We start from the raw sequence: 24,048 nt of genomic DNA, 5'->3' as shown, positions 1-24,048 counted from the left end.
CACAAGGACAGTCTCGCCCTTGTAGGCAGCAGCACAATGTCCTTTTTACAGAAGAACAAGGAGATCTGAGCAGCAGAGGGTGGCAGAGACACCAGCCCTCCCACGCACGTCCCACCCCAGCAGGGCAGTGAGTGCATCTTCACCTCCTCCTGCTCCCAAAGAGAAGCGGAAAGAGCAGGAGGTTGCAGAGAGCAGACAACCAACACACAGCCCTCGTGCTGGTGTTCTGCTTCAGTCACCAACAGTCCAGTTTCTGAATCCTGACCCAAACTGGGTCCCACTGGTACAAACGGGAATGGCAGCTCAGAGGAACCCACACAATTCCAGTGCAAAGCAGCCACACGCACCCGAACACAGCAAACACAGGCTCTAGCAAGAAACAGCCCTGTCCAGAGGGAAGAACGTCAAATATGTGTTGGGGATAGAGGCAGGAAGAAGAGAAGGATTAACTCAAAGATTAACAATTTCAGAATTCTCTGCTCAAAAAGGTCTCGTACAGTCTGCAGCAATACCAGTAATACTGTTTTCTTACTCCAGGTTTTCTCTCCCCAGAGGCATATGGCCAGACCCCATCTCCTCCTCACCCCGCCCACAGGAATAATAATTTTATTTCCTCTCTTCAGTTTTATTGCTAGGGCTTTTATCAGGAGTGTACTGTCTAGCCGGGCTTTGCCTGTAACTAGTGGATAATTATAGTGTCAGCCTTCTTTGCCATTACACAGCAGTTTGCTGCTGCCACGGCGGCGGCCGGGGGCTGGTGGGGAGATGCTCACTGTACGGCAACAAAGGGCTTCCCTCTGCCCATTGTACGTGTGGCCCTGAAATACAGGACTCAGCATTCATGGAGAAAAGCCTTTCATTCCAAGATGCTCGACTCTCACACTACTGCAACGTCACAGCACACTTGGCAGAACTCAAACCAAGGTGCAGAATTTATGCACTCGCTGGTGTTGAAAAACGGTGGGATCAGGGCAGAATTTTATTATTATTTTTTTTGCTCAGGCATTCGAGTCCCTCAGCTTTGAGCTGGTTTCCAGCACTAAAAACAGTAGATGGGATTTTTCCATTTATTTTTTCCTCTCTATAAGCTTTTTAAAAATTGCATTGTCTTCCACTATCCATTTATTTGCCAGTTTTCAGAATCACAGCCAGACAATTCCTGTGCTTACCTGTCCTTCAGGCAGCATTAGATTGTAAAGAACATGACCAATAACAAAGCAACATTAACAACCAGGGTCTATTTATTCCTGAAAACAAGCATCGGTCTTGTATGCTTGAAATCCAGCAATATTTTCTGTACCACTCAGAGCAGCCGATCTTTAGCAAATCTCCTTCTTCCGCCCTTCCCCTGTTAAATTGCATTTGCCCGTGACCCATGAACACGGCTCCTGCCTGGAAAGGTCCCTGCCCTCGGAGACAAACACACCCGTAACTAAACTGTCTTCAAGCAGACACTCTCAGAGAGAGAAACCTTTTCTGTGGGGCATATCTGCAATAACAAACAACGCTCACATGAGCACCAAATAAATAAATAACATAGAGGTCTCTTCAGCGCTGCGCAAGCTTTTGAATATACGTGTCATAAATACAGCAGGAAATGAGAAGGGGCTCGGTTTGTTCTCTGAAGGTGCCTCGTCACACATATTAAAAATACATCATTATTCTTAATGCATTTTCAGTGGAAAGGAACCTGCCTCCGAGGTTCCTGAGCACAGAGACCCAGCCTGGAGCTGCTCCTGCACCAGCTGAGGATGGAGAGAGATTCTCCATGTGTGGGACAGAGCTGAAGCACAGCAGGACACACGGAGCTGAAGCAGAGTAGGACATTTCAGCAGGACGTTTCCGAGCCCTGCACACACCGCGAGGGCAGGGTTTTCTGGGGAGCTCAGCATCGAAGGGCAGAACAGCAGTTATTTGCTAAAGATTATTCCAAAATGTGGCCCCCAGGGCCTGCCCCGCGTTGCCTGCGGGCGAGCTCCGACGGGCTGCACAGAGAGTTAAACCTGGAAAAAATGGGGAGGCGTGGCCCCCAGGGCCTGCCCCGCGTTGCCTGTGGGTGAGCTCCAACGGGCTGCACAAAGAGCTAAACCTGGAAAACTCGAGAGGCAGGAGCCATGAAATAAATCCATCTATAGCACGTATGACAAGCGGATACACCACGGCTTGTCTTTCCACGCAGCCAGCGCCAGCCACGGGCACAAACTGGGGGGCCGAGGGGGAGGGGGTGACAGCCCCGGGGCCTGAGCACACGAGGAAAGCCGGGCCCCAAAGCGAACTCACGGACATCACCGACAGCCCCCCAATTCACCGCCGCGCACCCCAAAAACGGGGCTCGCCAAAGCCTCCGGCCTCACACGCCCCCGCTCCCCCCGGTACCGGCAGAGCGGCCTCCCCGCCCCCCCAAGCTCCATGGGGAGGGGGGGGCTCCGGCGGTGTGTGTGTGTGGGGGGACACCGACCGGCTCTGCCGCGGGGCTGGGGGCATCCTCGGGGCGGTGGGGGGCTCGGGACGGCCAGGGCAACCGGCAGGGAACGGGGGGGGCTCGGCGGGGGCCCCCTCGGTGGTCGGGAGCGCGGTGCCCCCCGCTTCCCCCGCCGTTACCTCCAGCCCCGGGCGGGGGGCGCGGAACACGCGCAGCTGCCGCCTGCCCTCCATTCATAAGGGGGGGCTTTGTGTGACCTGCACAGCTCCGTCCCACCGCCTCCACCCTCTCGAGAGGCAGGAGCCATGAAATAAATCCATCTATAGCACGTATGACAAGCGGATACACCACGGCTTGTCTTTCCACGCAGCCAGCGCCAGCCACGGGCACAAACTGGGGGGCCGAGGGGGAGGGGGTGACAGCCCCGGGGCCTGAGCACACGAGGAAAGCCGGGCCCCAAAGCGAACTCACGGACATCACCGACAGCCCCCCAATTCACCGCCGCGCACCCCAAAAACGGGGCTCGCCAAAGCCTCCGGCCTCACACGCCCCCGCTCCCCCCGGTACCGGCAGAGCGGCCTCCCCGCCCCCCCAAGCTCCATGGGGAGGGGGGGGCTCCGGCGGTGTGTGTGTGTGGGGGGACACCGACCGGCTCTGCCGCGGGGCTGGGGGCATCCTCGGGGCGGTGGGGGGCTCGGGACGGCCAGGGCAACCGGCAGGGAACGGGGGGGGCTCGGCGGGGGCCCCCTCGACGACCGGGAGCGCGGTGCCCCCCGCTTCCCCCGCCGTTACCTCCAGCCCCGGGCGGGGGGCGCGGAACACGCGCAGCTGCCGCCTGCCCTCCATTCATAAAAAAAAAAGAAGGAAAGGAAAAAAAAAAGAAGGAAAGGAAAAAAAAAAAGGGAATGAAAAAAAAAAAGCGCAAGCCGTCTCCGTCCTCCGCGGCTCGCACCGCGCTCCTCTCCAGCCCCCATTCATAAAAAAGGCAGGCGCGCAGGCGCGCTGGCGCCCCGGTGCCCACCCATTCATAGCGCCGGGCGGGCGCGCAGGCGCAGAGGGCGGCGCTGCCCTCCCATTCATAAAATAGCCATTTTCCCAGGCAGCGGCGGGGGCAGCATCGCGGCCACTGACAGCGCCGCGCTCGCAGGTCCCTGCCCGCAGCCCCAGCCGCTTCTGCCAGGATTTTCCCAGGTCCAGCCCCCCTCGGCCGCCTCGGATTTAGGATTAACTCGCCTATGGAGAGATGGTCTTAGCTGAATTACTTAAAGTAAGTACGAGATCCGCGTTTGCCGGCCGATGTTAAATATTTTTTTAAGTAGAAAAAAATAAAGCCTGCTCCCCGAGGGGAAATCTTGTGCTCTTTCTAGATGTATTCGTCTAATCCCTTGAAGATCACTGATCATAAGCATATTTCTGGCTATGACTTTCCTAACAGCAATTATCTATAATTATATATATAGTGGATAGCTGCCTGGTGCTTCTCAACCTAAAGGAGACTTTGCATTCTGAAGAAATACCCTGTTTCTTGCAGAATTTGCATTTGTGCTTCTTATTTATACCTCTCTCCTGTGCTCTTTCATCAACATCTGCATTTGGTGTACGTATATGGCAGGCAGGTCTCACCAGACTTGCGTCGGGTTTATTTCCAGGGCTGTTCTGGCAGAATAAGGCTCCTCTTTCTGTGGATGGGATGTCTTCTCCTTCATCCCTTCTTCCTTCCCTAAAAAAGGAGCACAAATATCTGGTTACCTGGGCTGACAAATGAGAATTGGATATTTCTTGCTGTGGAATAGGAGAACCGATTATACGCATTTCCTCTCTTTTCCAAAGCCTGATGTCTTGTTAGTGTCAAGTAGTTCTGAGCTGTCTCCATAATAGGACACTTCAGAGATCAGCCACTGGTGTGTCAGATCTTTCCTGTGTGACCTTTGCTCTTTAGCGTTTTATTTCATATAACTGTCTCTTTTTCTCTTCTTTTTTTTTTTTTTTTTTTTTGGCCTCAGTGCTTTATTCCATCACTGTTCTGTTCCCTGTCTTGCTGTACACTTGGTTGCTTCGGTTTTAAATCTGGGTGGATTATATATTTTAAAGGCTAGAGAAGTAATAAAAATGTGTATCTAGAATCATTTCATAAAGGTATATGGAATATATTATATATGGAGGAAAAACCTGTCTTGGTTGCTCTTCTCTACCAACTGCGTAGCAAAGATAAGCCAGGATTTTATTTTCTGGTACCAGTCCTGGCGTCACAGGAGAAAGACAAGCCTAGAGACGACATGTTCTGAAAATTCATTATCAGAAGGGGAATGGAAAAAACAGAAAGGGGCATATAAAAGGCACCGAGGTCTTAGAGGAAAGCAGGGCTGGAAATGCAGACCTTGGAAATGGAAGTGCAAATGAATGTAAGCATTAATCACAGGGGGAAAAGGCTTCACACTTTTCCTTCAAGTGACCAAGGGTCTGATTTCTTGATTTAAATCTTTTATAGCCTCCGGTTTTTCTTTAAAGGGTGAAGGGAGAGGAAGAAAGAGAAAAGGAAAAGCATCACTGAATTATCCAGAGCAGAAAAGGCACGTTCTAGATTCTTTAAAACTTCTTCATCTCCTGCCTTTCTTCCCTGCCATGCTAAGGATACAGTATGTCAAAAATCAGCTCAGAAATTACTGTTTAATTAGGTAAAGAGAACCCCAGCTTTCCCATTATTAAGGCTTCCCCTCTCTTTCTCTTTATTTGGGGTTAAAGAATAAAGCTCCAATTTGTGCACTGAATCACAATGATCCTGATGACTGGCTTCCCCCCTTCTCCATATAAAAATGAATGATAGCAGGAGGAGGGGTTGTTCTCAGTTATTGGAACCCCGCTGGGGATGTCTCATTGATAAATGTGCCATTTTCCATGGGCTACTGTGTTTTCTGTTGCTAGAAGGGACTCTATATTGGTATTATAAAATTAAAAGGACTATTTCTGAATACTGCAGTCCTTTTGAAATTCTCCAAGAGGTATGTGCAGGGGAGAAATTATTTGTTCTCCCCTGAAACAGCAAAACAAAAGCTGTTTTCATGGAATCATGACTAATTCCCAAATCACATGGGGAAATGCAATGTCTCAGAAAGCAACCCCCTCTCCTCCCGCCCCACTCGCTCCCCAAAAAAATCCTGTTACCAGAATTCAGTGAAATTACATGTACAACCCTTGCAACGCTACAGCAATAATTAATTCTGATTAGTTTTCCAAATATTGCAATTAGTTCTGATATTCCATATTCCAATTAGTTCTGATAGTTTTCCAGATATTAACTGTAAAAACAAAAAAAATTCATTAATCATATTGCTATGCAAATTTCCAAATTCGGCCCAGGACTTAAAACTGCCTCTTTATGGGCAAACAGTTGCACAAGACCTGTTTGGCTTTTTTAAATGCTATACGACGTATTTCTTAAGAAAATATAAAATCCTTCTAATATGGTTATCATTTAGTACCATTAGCTTAATAGATCGTATCTGAGCTTAGTTTTCTGGCCTTAAAATAAATGTTCTTATCCAATAAAAAGCCTTGACTAAGAAATTTGAGTCCCTAGAGGGCTGAACGTTAGTAGGCCAAAATGTGCTTTATTCACTCCCATCACAGGAACAGACTTTAGCTGGACAGAGACAGCTTCTTGGAAGTCTCCAGGTCTCATTTCCCAGCTTCCGAATTTCCACGCTCTGGCAAGGATTTAGTGTCTCGTTTTAAAAATGGCAGGTTTCCCTAATAGGCTTTCTAATTTTTTTTCCTTGTTGCTTGTAGAGAAAATTCTAGCTGTCCTTAGACAGATAAGGCTGCTAAGGTAGGGAATAAGAAGAATTCACATCAATATTTTGTTAATATTAATACACACTATGGAAAATAGCAGCTCTTTTTTTTTTTTTTTTAAAAGCCTTTACAGCTTGACTCAAAATTCAGACAGCCTAACTCAGTCTTAATGAACTCCAACATTATATATTATTCTTAATCGCACATTAAAAACATATGCTTACTGAAAGGTCTCCTTTAACTTCAAGTGTCATCTTCCCTCATTAAAAGCTTTTATTGAACCTTTTGACTTCCGTCAGTCGCAGCGCGTCCCTCCTCGCTGCTGGGAGCTCCGGACCAGAGGATGTCCTTAATTCCAAACAAAGGCAAGGGCAGAATTTGTTCCCCCATCACCAGCTCCTCCTCCGCAGGGACTCGGGGGAGCGAGTCCTTTATTGATCCCTCTTCTTCGCTCTGGTGGAAGCGATCCCTGGCCCAGCACCCTGCCTGCTCCCAGCTCCTCCACACCATCCACCCCACACGGTGCACGTACTCTATGCTGCCCTATAGATCTTCCACTTGCAAGTATTTTTTGAGAGCAAGGACGGGTCTTACACCAGACACCCTGGCTCCATTTTCAACGCATGTCCTGGGTATTTCCCTCTTCTCCAAACCACCGTAAATTGGTGGTGAGTCCTGGCCACCAGCGCCGTGCTGGAACCAGCAAGGCAGGGCTTGTGCACCTCCCCAAAGCAGGGGACGCAGCCGCCATCAACGCTTTCTAGATAAGGTTCTCTAGACCACCACAGGAGAGGGAATAGTCATGATCGTTCTAAAAGCATAAATCAGAGGAATTTTGCACTTCTTACCGTTGATTCAGGATGGTGTTGACTTGCATGGTCCTTGGAATATATCCCTTGGCATTATACTACTTCAAAGTATATTGTTTTCAATTATGATAATTTCTTTGTATTCAGATTTATCTGCAAAGATTCTGTCATTCTTTAATTGTCTTCCTGTCATCCTGTTGTCTCAGAAATTCCTGTTTCCCGTATAGCAAAGAAAATAGGCAAATTTCTGCAGCGCGTTTACTGCAACTATTACTACAAATATGTTAATCTTAATGAGGTGATTGTCACATCTCTTTCAGAGACTGTAATTCAGCTTTTGCATGGATAATAACAGGTCTAGTAGCACAGTAACCCAGAGGAGGTGTGATCCAGCTGTTAGGTGAGGAGGTTCAGAGGTCTCTGGTCCATCCCCTCACCATCACTGACCCACAGCAGGACTCCAGGGGAGAAGTTCAGGCCTTAACTCAGCCCCAGTGCGTGGCATCTCTCTCTGGTCCTTTTTCTGTCCCCTCTTCACAGTGAAGCGTGTGATGCTTCAGGATTTGGAAAATCCTTGGAAACATTATTGAAAACTCAAGTTTGTTTTACTCTACTAGAAAAGCTTCTGTAGCTTATGGTGAGAAGGCAGAAAGCGGCTCCTTCCATACCATTATTCTCCATCCCACCTAGTACCATTATAACCAGTATAGATGCCTCAGAGGTGGCCACCACCACCACAGCGACGGGCAGCACCGCACCGGCTGCGTGTTCAACAGCTCCCCAGTGTTACAGGCTGCAGGTCCAGGCTCAAGAGAGGGGACACCTGCAACGTTACAGGACGTGCAGGGGACAATCCGGTGCCAGCCATCCCAGAAGAAGGCTTGGTTTGTCGAGGCAAACAGCTCTTCCCTGACACTGGTGCTGTTTGGACACAACAGAAGGCACAGGCTACTCCTGAGGTGTAATTAAGGCATAATTCATCAGAAGGGGGTAAAGTGACCCCTGATCTGGTACTTGCAGCTTCAAAAGGATAGAAAGAGCTTCTCTGCTCACACTGGTGGTCTCTCTATAAGCAAACACACTCCAGGCACTACATTTGGGGCTTTTCAGTCCTAAGACATTCAAGATGGTGTTCAGACGTTTGCACATCAGCATCTGCATGTTGACAACTTGTGCATCTTTCAGCGATGGGTTGGGCAAAGCTGTGGTACCTGGTGCAGGGAGGAGAGGAGGTGGGTGGTGGGAACACGTTTTCCTATTGACTTCCCCAGGGCTTTGGGCACCAGGGATGTGTCAGAGTCACACCAGCACTTCCCAGGACCAGGATTTGCAGGATTCCTTCCACAGAGGACCCAATTCTGGACTCTAAGTCCCTTATTCTTGTTATTCTTGTTACTCTCATTAAACATGTGAGAAAATACTTATTAAAATTATTTACTATTATGTAGCCGAGACAGTTATAAATATTATATATATCTGCACTCATTAGACATTTGAGTCAAGATCCATTTTGTTTTTTAGTAACTGGAAGACAAGCTATCCAACTCCACTTTGAAAATAAAGATACTGGAACCTTATTGCTTCAGAAATTGTTCTGCAAACATTAATGAGAATGAGCTTTCCCAGGGGTTTATATGACTTTCTCACAGAATTGCCTACAAGGATGTGGCGTTCTATAAAATCACAGTCAAGTTCAAAATCCTATTAAAACATAAGATCACTTGTGTTTTAATTTCATATGACTAAAGAATCTTACAAAACTTTCGACTCTGAAATAATACCAAAACACTTTAAAATAACAGTTGGTTTCCTACAGCTTTAGGACTTGTAATTACCTAGTACAATAGTAATTTTAAATTGGCAATATCTTGATGAAGAGCTGAAACAAGCACTGCAGCACGTTTGTGAACTTGACTTTTGAGTCCAATTTTACTCACTTGGAAGGAAGTATATTTTGACTTGAAAATTGTATGTGGTGAGCAACCATACAGTCCCTGGATGGCATGGGGGAAGAGAAATTTTCTCTACATGGGAGTTTGTTGACATTTCTGCTTTGAAAAGAACTTCATTGTTTCACCTCCCTCTAAAGAATGAATAAATCCCGATGTAAGAACACACTCATGAATTTTTCTTCCTGTTGTCTACTTTCAGAAAATTGCCTGTACAATTGCAACCAGTGAATTTGTGCCTACGTTAATGCTATAATATGTCTGTAATTACTGGTGATCAAAGATTAACTGATTTTATTTACAAGTACTCTGTATGGCTTTTTTTCTTCAATTAAAATGCAGTCAGGCCAGGTTAGTGCAGTGGACAACAAAGGCACCACATAAAGCTTTGTAGCTTTTGCAAAGCTATAGTACTTAAGTGCCTTATATCTCCTGTTGTACTTTATTATTATCTCTTCTTTCATTTTTCTTTTCTTTTTTTTTTTTTAAGCTATAGTTTTCTTCAAATGACACATCTTGTTATATCAAATCTGTTCAATCTGAGCAATTAATTCAGTGTCTGCAAGCAGTACCCAACTGCCAATGCCAGCAAGAGAAGGTCTGTTCACAACACTGGCATTGCAAACTTCAGTCCTTTCTCACCGCAGCAGATGAGCCCTTTGAGCAGAAATGTTCCTTCTTAGGGGGGTTGACATTTACAGCTCATGACTGGCAACCAGCTCCTTCCCTGTTAGCCAGGGTGGCTGCCACAGGCAGCTTCTGGCCCTCTAGTTAAAGGCGGGGGAAAGGAAAGATGGACATCTCAGCCTGTTCTTTCTTGCTTTCCTTCCCAACTGACCCAACCAGCTCGTGTTTGTCACCACTTCTACCCAGGGCTGCTTCAGGCACACAGTGGCCAGTCCCACGTGCCATACGCTGAATTCAGCCACTTCAACATCTGAGCCCACGCCAGCAACTACAAGACAGAGCTGATGGCTCTGAACCCCACCTTGCTCCCCTGCACAGTCCCCGGAGCCAATGCAAGAGTCCTGAGGTTGCACCCCTTCAGCTCTTGTCCTTTTTCAAGGTCTTAAGTTCTGCCAGGTCACCCCAAGCACTTATTTTGAGGGAAGATGTGGCTGGAGCAGAGGCTGCAGTTTCTAAGGCACTGTTGCCCTTGCTGACAGGAACCCTGCTCATATGGTGGAAGGGGAGGTGAAAAAGGTTAAAGTGTCCTGCTTCTGCAGTGGGAATGAGCTTTCCTGCTGCTGAGTGGACATCTCACCTCCTGATTGTGTGCAGGAGTATCTGGTATCCTTATATCTGCCTGAAAACCAACTGCCTTTCAAAGGGTGACTTGCTTGTGTTGTTCCCATCATCCTGGAGCAGTTTCAGACTTGTTGCAGCTACACGTGTCCCTCTGGGGAACGGTGAAGCTCTGATACCTCTGGGGGTCTTCCAGGGAAATCACCAGGATCCATCCGCAAACTCAGGCAGCCACACCTCAGCTTGCAAGGCTTCACGGGAGCAGTCTGGCTTCTTGACTTGCTTCTGGTCCAGCACAAGTCCTTAATCTGAGAAATCCCCTGGATTCCTCTTCTCTGCCATGAGAGACAAAATACCTTTTCCTTAAGTCTTTCCTTTCACGGGATGCAGACAAAAAGCTGAAATCAGAAAGAGCTCAGGGAAAGATGTGCTCAAAGCACATGCCAGTGGAAGCAGAGAGGCGCAAAAAACTGAAGCAACCACACCAAAAAATATTGTCATTGTTGTCACCTGAGCAGATCCCAGTGGAGGAGAACCTCCTTGCAGAAGTAACGCCACCCAGGTCACTCTCTAGTTCAGCACGTGAGATGTTTGACCTGGATCTGTCACCAGCAATCTTACTGCTCTGCCGAAACTTCTAGAGACAGGACCATCAGTAGCAATGTAGTCACGGTCCTTGGGAAATTCCATAAATATCAGAAATTTATGTCCTTAAGCGTAGCTCAAAAGGTGAGAGGAGTTAACTGAGGAAACCCTCCGCTCAGGAGTGAGAAGATAGGGCAGAAGTTGAAGGACCATGTGTCCTAGCACCAGAAACTGGTGGGGTGTGTATCTGTGGTGTTTTCAAGATGATCTTCAGCAAGAGACACATTGTGTTCAGAGCAGGGATCTGGGAATTAGGAGAGCTGGGTCTTATTTGACTGTCTTCACTCCAGAGGCTCTATCCAAGTACATCTTGTGCCCAAATATCTGCAGGGTCTTTGAGTTTGCCAAGCCAGGGCTTCCATTCCCCTTGCTCGGTGGTAGTTTGCCTGTTAGACAATCTGATACAGGATTTTAATGAAAATAGATGAATAATTTTCAATGTTAACTATCCCAAAGTGTGGCGTTTAGTCCAGTCCATCTCCTTTCTGTGATAATTAACTCTGAAATCCTGATTAGCATTATCTCAGTTAAGCCATCCTTCGATGTCTGCTCGCATATGGCCATGTCTGTGTACCCCAGGGGGGTTTGGGTGTTTTACGGGTGCCTGTGGCTATAATCCTGCTCCAAATTAACCCAATGATGTAACTGCTGGGTGATGCCGTCACCAGCTCAGGACCATCGCAGTCTGGGCAATTATGGAGTTAAGAGAATGCCAAAATGCCAGCCCCTGTGTGCAGCTCCTGTCCCTGGTGGGGGACACTTGCTGTTCTCCAGGGTAGGAGTTCCCCATGGGGTGCCACCAATGATGCTGAACACCCTCAACGTGCCACCTGGGCTCAGATCTGCCATCTCGGGGACAATCAGCATCAGACCAGCCTGGCTGCATCGGGTGCTGCCCGTGGGCTAAACAGCTCTGCTCCACACACAGCACACCTCGGGCTGGGAAATGGTCCACGGGTTCCAGCCTAAACCTTCTCTGAATGGACCAAACTCCAGAGACTCGGTGACGAGCGGGAGCGGGGTCAGGCCAGAGCACAGAGCCCTGTCCTGCAGGTTATTTAAAAATTCTGGAGAGGCAGCGAGGGCAGCGCTGGCGGCGAGAGACAGGAGAGACAGACAGGCTGGGAGCATCGCCCATCGTGCCACCATTTCCTCCAGCTGCCTCCCAGTGAGACCAGCGCCGCGGCACTTGCTCCTGCCAGCCAAAACAGCTGCATCTCTCTCCTTAAAAAAAAAAACAAAAAAAACCCCGTGAAGTCAAAGTCTCCCTGCAGACACAGTGCCCAGCCGACACAGAACTGACTATTTTGCTAACCCCTGCCTTGCAGCAAGTACTTTTTATGTCATGACACTGGATTCTGATGTGCAAAAGAGAATCGAATTTTTTTTTTTCCCTCTGCGTGCCCCACAGTTGTCAGAATCATTGCTGCTTTTTATTTTTTACATGCAGCAAATAGGAATAAAAAACTCTCCTGTTTCTCAAGCCAGGATGTCAATGAGCTATGAATAATGAAAAAAAAAATTTTCATGAATGGCGAAGACGCAGCAGAGAATTTTAACTAGTGAAGAGCTACAGCAGAAGGGACTGTGTTAGGATCATTACTGCTCCATAAAGCACCTCTTCCTGCTTGTCCTGTGCTCTGGACAGGGCTGGGCAGGACGCAGTGCCAGGGCACAGGGGGGGTCTGTGCCGTGCTGCCCACCCTCTGCCCTCCCTGCCCCACGTCTGCCCGCTCTCCTCTCCATCTCAGGGAACTGCCAGAGCTTCAGCCCCCTAAACGCCAGGTCATCCATCAAATCAGCGATTTACAAATGTAATAGTGGACTCTAGTAACATTTTTCAGTGGGTAAAATGCACTTCCCTCTCTCCTTCCAAAAATGTATAAACAGTTCATGCTCCAATTTTTGTAGCGTTGTATTAAATGTAGAGGGGGGGGCTATGCTCTTGCAGGAGAGGTGGACATTTGCTCACACACACATTTCTCATGTGTGACTTGGTTGTAGCTGGATGCAGCTTTTTCCTGACTGTTTTTTTTTTCAAACTACTGTAATATTAAAATCTTTCGTGCTGTTGGAAAAGGTTAATTTGTTTGTCTGAAGACAAACAACTGGCAATGCCTTAAGCTGTTGGCTGTTTCCTTTTTCTTGGTACCAGAAGCTTTTCCCCTCCTGCAACTTGCCCTGGAGCTTTACTCCCCGCTTCTTTAAACTGATCTCCAACATTATATTATTGATGAATAAAGGTCACCCCGTGAGGAAATGGCACATCTACTAGAAAACAATGTGCACTTTCTAAATTTGAACCGAGTCGTTTCCGTTCTTTGATTTAAGTTTAGTTACTTCCTGTGGTTTCTTGTCCTACGCCGCTGCTGAATCTTTGGATCCCCTCCAGGATAAATTGCACTCTTTCAATGAAATTAGAAACTGCGGCGGGGGATGGCTTCGCTGGTACGGCCAGTGAACAGCCCTTCAGCTAAATATTAGCCCACTTAGTGTTTTGATGAAGAGTGCCTAATTACCTGTGCGAGGTGACATGTCAAGCCTGAGCCATGTGTGTCCCCTCCGCGTCCTCTCCCACCCTGGTTTGTGACCAGACAAGCTGCTGGGCAAGAACTTCCAGCTCCTGTAGCCTCTGAAACCAGCAGCTCCTGCTGGAGACGGGGGGATCCTTCCCCCCCGAAGCCGAGCCACCTTCCCATGGGCAGGCTCGGGGTCAGCAGGGACAAGCTCTCAGCCCCACAGCATCCTTGTGCCAGGCCAACGCTCCCACCAGCCACAATTTGACATCAGGGTTTTAGGGATCAGAGCCAACTGGGGAAAACCCCCAGGGGGATCCTTCCCCCCCGAAGCCGAGCCACCTTCCCATGGGCAGGCTCGGGGTCAGCAGGGACAAGCTCTCAGCCCCACAGCATCCTTGTGCCAGGCCAACGCTCCCGCCAGCCACAATTTGATATCAGGGTTTTTAGGGATTAGAGTCAACTGGGGAAGACCCCCGAACCTTAGATAAGTCGTTTCAGGCAGTTTGCTGACGAAAATACACGCGAATATACACCAGTAACCCTACAATGTGCTTTCCCTCAGTCAAAATGATGGTTGGGCACTTCAGGAGCCCGCAGTAGTGGTAGCCCTCCCAGGACCTGGGGAGCTGTGTACGGCCAAGGTTAGGGAGAGGAGCACAGTAGCAAAGGCAGAGTGATGCACTTATAGCAGGGCAAGAGCTCTGACTCCCTCACGCACAATTTTGCCTTGTAAGACCTTCTGTGCAATAACCAGCCTGAGTAGAGAGCCCTGTTTGGGCTGGGGTTGCAGGGTATCAATAACGGTGCGCTCTTTCTCTCCCCCTGCCCCTGTTCCTTCTCCTTTCCTTCCCCCAGGATACTTAAGACCAGATTTTTCACCAGTCGTCGGACTGCTGTATCCATGGAGCCCCGGATTCCCCACAACATCACCGTTGTCCCCAACTCTGTGATGGTCCAGCCCTTGCTGGACAGTCGGATCCCCTATGGGCGGCTGCAGCACCCGCTCACCATCCTGCCCATCGACCAGATGAAGACAACCCACATCGAGAACGACTACACCGACAACCCCACCGCTTCCCAGCTGGCAGCCCAGAAGCGTCCCCGAGCCCCCCACGAACTGGTCTTGACCAACCAGCACCTGCAGCGGTGCGAGCAGGATGTCACCCACCCCTGGATTTCCTTCAGCGGGCGCCCCAGCTCCATCAGCAGCAGCAGCAGCACATCCTCAGACCAAAGGCTCCTGGACCACATGGCCCCGGCGCCCGTGGCGGAGCAGTCCTCCCCCAGAGCCGTCCGCATCCAGCCCAAGGTGATTAACTGCAAACCCCTGGACCTGAAGGGCCCCTTGTCTCAGGAACTGGACAAGCACTTTCTGCTGTGCGAAGCCTGTGGGAAATGCAAGTGCAAGGAGTGCGCGCTGCCCCGGACTCTGCCGTCCTGCTGGGTGTGCAACCAAGAGTGCCTCTGCTCGGCGCAGAACCTGGTCAACTACTCCACCTGCATGTGTCTGGTCAAGGGCGTCTTCTACCACTGCACCAACGAGGACGACGAGGGCACGTGCGCCGACCACCCCTGCTCCTGCTCCCACTCCAACTGCTGCGCCCGCTGGTCCTTCATGAGCGCCCTGTCCCTGGTGCTCCCCTGCCTGCTCTGCTACCTGCCAGCCACCGGCTGCGTCAAGCTCTCCCAGAGATGCTACGACCAAGTCAGCCGGCCCGGATGCAGATGCAAAAACACAAACAGTGTCATTTGCAAAGCGCTGCCGGAGAGCAAAGGGAACAGGCCAGAAAAGCCCTTTTGATAGCTTGGGAGGACGGGGAGTGGGAGGACGCCCCACGGAAGAGTTGGGGGTGGCGTTGGCTCTTTTTAATAACCTGTGTTCTGAGGATGACGTTAGCCTTTTGCCTTCGGAGAAAGCAGAAGCAACTGTTTCCACAAACTGAAGCACTTTGGGTTATTCAGGGTTTTGGAACTGGTCAGAATTTAAATAGTCGGGGCCAAAGGAGGAATCTTAATAATGTAGAGTGAAGGCTGAAAAACCTATGTGTGTATCACGAAGTACAGCTGCTTAAAAACTCCCGGGTCGGAGGGACGGACGGCTGCTCCCCACGCCTGCCCACCACAGCCACCACGGACTGCTGGCTCGGCCACGCAAGCCATAGCCCTTCCCTTCTGCTCTGCTCCCAGCACCTGCCGAGGGTGAGGGGTTCTCTCCCTCCTTCCCACCCACACCCCGGCAGAAGGGCCAGTTGCACACAAAGTACCCGTTTCTCAAAAGCTTTCTGTGTCCCTCAAAGATTTTGAGCCAGAAGTAAAGAGGCAGTTCGCTCGCTCAAGGGTCTCTCAACATGTAGACACGTGGCTTTCTTCGAACCCTCCTGGCCACCGTTGATTTGGACCCTCTTTTTTCAAAGCAAGGTGGTGGCAGGGCTGCTCCCTCCGCGGGAGGACCAGGGGCAGGATGTGTTCAGTTGGTTGTGTCAACACCCTGCCGTTCTGCCCGCCAGCTGATCTGTAGCATCAGGTTTCTCTCAATGGAATATTAATTTTACATCAACGGCGCAGACCCGCTCCAGAAGGATGTTGGTCGAATCCCGTTCCCCCAGCGCTCCCGCTTGCTCCCCCGGTGCTGGAGCAAAGGGGATCTTAAGTTCCACCAAGAGAAGACGTTCAGTGTTTGCTTCTCTAAACCTCTCAAGCTCTGTTAAGAAGTCACAAAAACCTAAGCGTAGGACACACATAGGTGTATTTTTATAGGGATATCAACCCAGTACCTCCTCTCCTGGAACAAGCTCTTCTTTGCTCATTAAATATTAAGATTTTTTTTTTGTCTTGGGGAAGAATGGCATTCACTTGAAGTACAGCCCATTCCCCCATCTCTATTGCTGCTGTTTGACTTTAGCCTCCTCTGTACAAAAGTGTGTCTTTTTAAATGTAGAGAAAATGCTTTTAATGTTTATTTTAGTATTAACAAATGCTAGGGAAAGCCAGGGGAGGGAAGAGAGCGTATTTAAGAAGTTTGCCCATGGTTTTCAGTGAGTGAGTACCATTGGCTTCGTCCGTGCACTCATCCTCGGGCCGGTGCTGCGTTCCCTTCGGATGCAGCAACCCCTTTCTCTTGACAACTACAAGGTGCTAAAGAAAAATCTTTGTCCAAACATGCAACACTGTAATAAGCAGGTAGGTACTTGTTGCATGCAGAAAACTGATCTAGTCTCTCTATTTTTATTTTTTTTTTGTTTAATTAGAGGAAATTTCCTCAGTAAATGCACAGCAGTGACAGTGAAATGTCATCTCTAATTAGATAAGCAATAGGCAGAGCTCATGTAGCATTTCCAGGAATCCCATTTGCTCGGTTGCAATACAGCTGCTGCGGAGGGGTTGGCAGGAGCGTCCTGATGGCAGCTCTGGTGTCTTTTGTTTTAAAGAGTTCATTTAACCTGGATGACTTGGGGTTTAGTTAAGCTTAATTGTAGATATTTATTGAATGAGGAATTTAAAAAAAAAAAAAAACAAAACAAAAAGTTTATAACACTTGCTAGCTTGTGTCTGATAAACCATAGGAAAAGTGTTGCTGTGTCTGTCACCAGATACCAATTCCTATAGTTTATCCTCGTGTCGATCGTATGGGGACACCAGAAAGAAGGAGGCAGGTGGGGATCCAGAGCTGTAAATATTACCTTGCACAAATGAGAGGGGAAAGGGTAAAAGGAAAACCAACCCCAAACTAGCTGAGCTGTTGGTTGAATGTATAAGGTATTGTATTTAATAAGAGAAATCACTTTCCTAAGATGCAAACAGGCTAGAAAAATGCAGCAGGAGAGGCATTTACCTGCTGCCCTCCTCTGTTGGGACCATAAAGATCCGAACAGCCTCCACCTATAGTTGTTTTGCTTTTTTGACCCTCTGTCCTTGGCTGTTCCTGGGGGATTTGTGCTGAAAAACTGCAACAAGCGAAGCCCATGGTTTAGGTGCATGGTCCTTGCAAGCAAATGCAACGCTGGAGTGGTCGCCACTGTGCCAATCTACACTCATGTATATACACCCAGCAACCCCCTATGGATTTCCTTTCCTTGTACATAGTTGTAAACTATTTCTCTGTCGGTTTCTTTTAATATATAAACCCTGCTATGGTGTAAGCCGATCCCACGCTGGAAGGCTGTGAAGCGTTAGTGGATGTGTTAGAGCAGTGGCAAATGTAGCAGAGCGACCCTCCCTCTCCTCCTCAGCCTCCAGACCCTGCTCCATCCCCTCCCGGCCCAAGGCACGGCAGGAAAGTCCCCGAGCTCTTTGCAGGGGGCTCAGAAAGGCTCAGGGTGGCCAAAGCGGGGGCTCTGCTGGCCACACTGTGCCACGGGGCTGGGGGAGGGTACGTCTCCGGTCAATAATGTCTTTATCTCCCTTTTTCCCCATCCCAGCACCCCCGTTCCCCATCCCTTTTTACGGTACTTGGGTCTCCTGCCGCCCCTCAGACGTGCCATGGGCACGGTGCCGTGTAACCCCAGCCCCGGCGAGGGCAGGGAGGTGGCAGCTCTGGGCCACCCGCCTGCAGGTCATGTCCCCCCTTGCAAACTGATGAACGGCTGCTAATTAGCACAGGGAGGTGTTCTCTCCTACCGTGTCAACCACGAAGGCGAGGGGGGACATGAGGGCAGGTCCCCCGGGACCAGCGCTGTGCCACCACAGAGCAGCTCTGGAGGAGGAGGACGGCGGGGCAATTAGGCTTCACCACCCTCAACTGCTAATTGCTTGGACGGTTCGTTGCCGGGTACTGTCCTCTGCCCACACACAGAAGCCCAGAGAGCAAGAAGGGGTGACTTCACAACACGTTGGCAGTGCCACACCATGTTCCTGGCTGGAGAAGCATCACCAGAGTGGCTCCAACAGCCAAATTAACCATCACAGCACCCCGTGTCCCAGTGCCCACCGGGCACAAGGACCACCTCCTAAATCCACACTGTTGCTCCCCGGGCACCGGCTCCCCCTCGCCCTTCACAGCACGGGGTGTTCTTCCTCCCCTCCCACCCTGATAAAGGTTTCCCCCTTCTCCTGTTGGCACCCCACCACATACACACCCTGAAAAGTTACCACAGAAGGTTTTCTTTGTATAGAATATTTATTTTGAAGCTCTATTTTAATAGTATTTATTTTAGAAAGTCTACTATTGTAAGAGTTCTTCTGTTTGTGAAGAAAAACAAGTACTGATGAATGTACTGATCTAGAAATTATATATATATAAATATATATTGTTAAATATATAAATGGCTGTTGTGGTTTTTAAAAAAAAAAATCCCAAAGAATGTTTATAGCAATTATTCTAAAAATACAAGCAGAGAGTAGCCCAAAATCAGTTATTTGATACTACACACAGCAGGAGCGACAGAGGGAGCAGAGACCCGGGTGAGAGAACTTGTAATTCAGACAGTGAACTGGCCTTGGGGACACCGGTGTGGGGGTGTGCAGACACCCCCCACCCAAAGGGGGACCACAGCCCCCGATATGCCCCAGTGATCATTGAGATCCACTGACTCCACGTGGGAAAGCCATGGCCAGGACAGAGCTTCCCAGGGGAAGGGGCATCCCCGAGTCCCCCACTCCGCAGCGAGGGGAGCCCCACTGCCCCCAGGCACCCCAAAGGCACCCAGCCCCTCGCCAGGATGCTCTCCAGCCCCATTTTACTCCATCTGAGGACCTCGGGGTGATGCTGGGGGTGTTCTGCCCCATGGCCTGGCTTGTCAGGACCCACATCGTTTAAATATCCCCCAAGTCACCTGCAGCCTCGGGGAGAACATCCCGCTGTCTCCACTTGTAGGAGCAGCTCTCTCCTTCCCTCCGCCTCTAAACCACACCAGCGAGACCTGCACTGACATCAGGCTGCTGCTTCCACGGGGCTGGAGCTCAACTTGTACTACAAAACCGAGGCTGGAGATTAAAAGAACCCCCAAAGCCCGTGGTACCCTCAGCACAGAGGGATTTTGCTGAAGGGCACACCCCACAGAGCCTCCCTCGACATTTCAGACCTGCTCCCTGCTGTCGTGCTTCTCATTTCTAGCAGAGCCCGAGCTGTTTGTACACCAGGCACTTGGGGAGGGGGTCTGCTCACACCAACGACAGGGCTGGACGGAGAGGAAAAGGCCAGGAGGGCTCTACCTTCCCTCTGCCACCTCATGCTCTCACCCAAACGTTCATAAAACCAGAAGTCCACGGCCTCAGGCAGCTGTAATTTCCTAATTTATGAGTCTCCAGGACAGGACAGAGCCCGAGCTGTTTGTACACCAGGCACTTGGGGAGGGGGTCTGCTCACACCAACGACAGGGCTGGACGGAGAGGAAAAGGCCAGGAGGGCTCTACCTTCCCTCTGCCACCTCATGCTCTCACCCAAACGTTCATAAAACCAGAAGTCCACGGCCTCAGGCAGCTGTAATTTCCTAATTTATGAGTCTCCAGGACAGGAGGGGAGCTCTCAGCCCACCCAATGCTCTGTGGTGGTCTCCATCCCTTCCATCGCCCACCCACTCCTGCCACCCCCGGGCACCCACAATTAGGGGTATCTCTGCTCACAGGGGACAGATTTCCCCAAATAATTCAAATCTCTTCCCACACTGACTGGCACACAGTGCCCTGCCTCCCCCCACCCCGGGCTGCTGCCTCCCGCCTCACCAGCATCACGTTAGGCTGCTAAAAATAAATTATCCAGGTTATTTTTCACCGTTCCTGTTATTTATTTGCACGCGCTCCGGAGCTATGACTCATGAGAAGACATGCCGTGTTTGGTGTCACCCGCAAAGGTAACCCCAGTGCTTCACCTGGCCTCAAATAACGGTATCGAAACAGCAGCGTTGAGATAGTCACTGGATCAGCTCAGGAGACAATAACTCCACGGCACACGTCATGGCAGCTGACGCCCAAAAATATGCAACAAGGAAGAGATGCTGAATTTGTTGTGCTGGTGGTGGGGATTTTTTTTTTTTTTTCTTTTTTTTTTTTTAACAAACAGACTGAGCCAGGATGTATAAATTTAAATCTGAGTTTGGCAACACTGACTGATGTCTTGCACATACAGCATTAAAAATATCAACTCATCGTTCACGTCTCTCTGCTGGAAGCGAACCAGAGCACTCTTGCTGATATGACTAGGAGATGTTAAAGTAGTATTTTTTCAATCAGAATCATCACCTATTTTAAAATCTTTTTTTTCCACACCATTTTAATAATTGACCATTGAAGGAAAGCAATTCCAAAGCCACGAGCACAGGTTATAAGGTGGCCAAGACAGATACAGAACTAGAAGAATAACAGGCTTCCCAGCTCCCTCCTGGCTCCAAAGCAACCACAGCTCTCGCAGGTCAGACCAGAAAAGGAATTTCTAGTGAATCAAAGCATCCAAAATACCCATTAAGCAACGCGTTAATTCTAAGCAAATGGACTGAAACCTATAGAAATGAGATAAGAAGCTAATTTCAAAATTTTCTTTACGACTCTTTTGCTAAAATATATACTTAATAAACCTGTTGAGATTTTTCCAAAGGTTTAAAAAAAAAAAAAAAAGCCTCCCAGCCATGGTGGGGTGTGAGATGTGTCAGCATTGCCAGCAGCAGGAAGAGGGGACGGGGAGAGCAAACGAGCAACATTGGGCAAAAGTCGCATCCATCCTCGAAGGCAAACATTGGGATTATGTGGCTTCGCACCAAAGACTAAATAAAGCCCTGAAGATGGGGCTTTTCAGTCCCTGGCAGCTCAGAGATGGCTTTTTTTTTTTTTGGCCGGGGAGCAGGATGCATTTTTCTATGGTGAGATGCCTCTGCAAGAGCAAGGGGAACAATAGCCATGGCAGGATCCAGGAAAAAGCAGGAATTGCAGTGGGCATCGGCTGGAAAACCGGGGCTCAGGCGGCGTGGGGCTCGCTCAGCACCCTGCCATGGGGGACCCACAGGATCCAGCCCCCCCAGGCCACGTGCCCAGCACCACTCACCCTCAGCCCCCGGAGCAGGACAGACCCCAGCCCCGACGTGCAGCTCACCGGGGGCCAACCCACCCAAGCTTCTCCAATAAGGGATTTTTATATATTTTTTTAATTCTTTGCAATTATACCAAGTTCTTCCCACCACGTGCACAGATGCCTGCAGGTCTCCAGATACACACATGGAGCCAGAGGGGGGTTACTCGGTGCCATTGCCCTCAGTGAGCATCTCTGCTCTGTTTACAGGGACATTAGATAAAAATTAGGTAAGGGATTCAAGGTCTAGTCTGTCCTTTAAAAAAAAAAAAAAAATATTAATAGGCAGCAGATCCCCATCCCTGATCATGCTGCTGGCACAGGAGCTTCTCACTCATTTCTTGAATTTCCAGGTGTGATGCTGGGGCAAACATGGCCGGCAGGAGCCCGGCTGTGGGACAGGAGCTGTGCTGCTCTCACATGGGTACCAGCTCCCACAGCCCTTTTTTCCCAGTAATTAATCGTTTCTATCACTGAGATTAGACACCGGTGATGTGTGAAGGGGCACGACGGCAGCTTTGGCAGGAGGGAGAGCCCTGTGCCCTGGCTCCTCACAGGGATCCACAGACCAGCACAGGGCACCCACAGATGAAGTTTGGCCTTTTGTGAGGGGCAGACAAATGGCCGGGATAAAGATAAATTGCCTTTGCATTTTGTTTGACTTCCTAATGAGGATAACCTCCTGTGTGAGACGGTGAGTCACCGGGCTGCCCGCTCCCACCCACCCCCAGCGCCGTAAAACTTGAAGGGATCTCCTCAAAGAGCTGAGAACAACCACGACCCTTCCAAGGGCACCTGCTCTCCCCCACAAAGCCAGGGCTTCCTTTTCAGGGAAGTTACGAGATGGCCATAAAGGTCAAGGCAAAGCCTTCCAGCAGGGAAATGTGGGTCTCACCCCCCCTCTTGCACCCCAGACTAGTTTGGTGTGAGGGGCATGGAGCCACCCGCACCCCTCAAAAGACCCCGGGGACCCGAGTGGGACCCTGGGTGCTGGGTTTGGAGGCAGAAGAGGGGTGAAGGGGGATGACAGAAGCTGCCTGGGCCACCAGAACCCATCGTAGCCCTGGGGAAAGCAGCCCTGGGCACCCAAGCTGGACACACTGAGGCTTCTGCTGCTTCCTCGGGGGTTGTTATCACAAAAAATAACCAGCAAGCAGAGAAACAGCAAAGGCATAACCAGAGGAGATATTCTTCATTATGGATATATTTTTAAACAGATTTTTAAAAACCCACCAGGGTTTCCCTGGTGTCAAGAGAGCTGTATCTATTTCACACGGGCTCAGCAGTCACCCAGCAGCTGAAGGATGGCTCAGGACTCAGTTCCTCCCACCCAGTGATCCCCGGAAAACAGCAAAGGAGGTAGCACGGAGTTTCTGAACCAAACCACCAGGATTTCCAGTCTCTAAGGTTTCTATTTGCTTCTGCCAGACCATTGTCCCACCAGCCCATGCAGGGAGGAGGGCAGCATCCCTGGGGACAGCCCCCGGATCCCCTGCTCAGCTGGGGTCCTCAAACCCAACAGGGTTTATCCTCCCAAGCACAAAGGCCCAATTTCTCAGCAGTCAGTATGAAATAATTTAGTTTTCCATATACCTAAAACCGAGGGGAGACCGTGCCGGGTGCTCCCCTCTTGCTCTGCAGCACTGCAGCTTTCATTGACATTTTTCTCCCCTTACGACAGGGGAATAAATAGAAATTTATGCATGGAGAAATTCTTATGAATAAATCATAAAACCAAGTTCCGCGCAATGCCAGGTATGTTTGTGATTATGCGATGCTGTTATGCAACTGGGTTTTCCTAATCAGAAACACGATATTCTGGGAGCAGGAAACTGGGACGTTCTGCACCACGTCCCCTCGCTCCAATTACCGCTCCCGAGCGGCAAAATCCTCCACCAGGAAACGTCCTGCTCCGAGCTGGGAAGGAAACAGTTCGTGTTGCCTCTTCAGCAGAGCCCAAAGACATGGTAAAGCACAAATATATGAATAAAAAAAATATCCATTATTGTTGACACAGTATTTAATTGTTTTTCACGAAGAGGTGAGTTGTCAGCACAGATTCTCCACTTCAGACCCCACAGGGGACTATGGTACCAGGGACTAAAGTGTCCAGGGCTCCACCAAACCCAAGTTCTTGTCATCTCTCATGTTCAAGGATGAGGAATGATGATTCTGATTTCACCAGCTGCCCCCTCACACTGCAAAGAGCTCCAAGGCCAGCATGAACCAGCGCTCCTGAGAGTCCTGTAAATAATCCTTATAAAGCCAACCACCAAATTTATTTTTTCCCTTTGCATGGGTGTCTGTACCCACTGCTTGGAACCCCCCAGCCATATTTCAGAGGGACTGAAGCACAGCAAAGCTCTTGTACCCAGCCGGGAGCTCCTGGGAACTAGGGACAGGACAAACCCCAGTTCACCAGCACAGATCTGCCTAAAACTCTGACAAAATCCCCTGGAGAGGTCCCTGCCACCCACAGCATCCCTCCCTACCGGAGCCAGGGGAGCATCAGGACACGGCATCCACGTTCTCTCAGCCAGGAGAGAGTTTTGGCCACACAGTTTCTGAGCGAATAGAACATGGGGATGTAAAATAAGGCCAGAGAGTGCTCACTGAGTCCAGAGATAAAAAAAAAAAAAAAAAAAAAACAACCCCGCAATTGGAAAGACCC

At 49.6% G+C, this 24,048-nt stretch overlaps 1 protein-coding gene across 1 annotated transcript; it reads left to right on the top strand.

Moving 5' to 3' along the window:
* Positions 1–3,554: 3,554 nt before the first annotated feature.
* Positions 3,555–18,639, top strand: SPRY4 (sprouty RTK signaling antagonist 4). Its single transcript, XM_014947722.1, has 2 exons — positions 3,555–3,689; positions 14,237–18,639. The coding sequence occupies exon 2, from the start codon at positions 14,283–14,285 to the stop codon at positions 15,180–15,182; it is 900 nt and encodes a 299-aa protein (XP_014803208.1). The 5' UTR covers positions 3,555–3,689; positions 14,237–14,282; the 3' UTR covers positions 15,183–18,639.
* Positions 18,640–24,048: the final 5,409 nt, after the last annotated feature.

The sequence above is a fragment of the Calidris pugnax genome, unplaced genomic scaffold (genome assembly GCF_001431845.1).
Source record: "Calidris pugnax isolate Ruff unplaced genomic scaffold, ASM143184v1 scaffold27, whole genome shotgun sequence".
NCBI lineage: Eukaryota > Metazoa > Chordata > Aves > Charadriiformes > Scolopacidae > Calidris > Calidris pugnax.
Note: the sequence above shows the minus strand (reverse complement) of the source record. Positions and strands in the feature narration are given on the sequence as shown.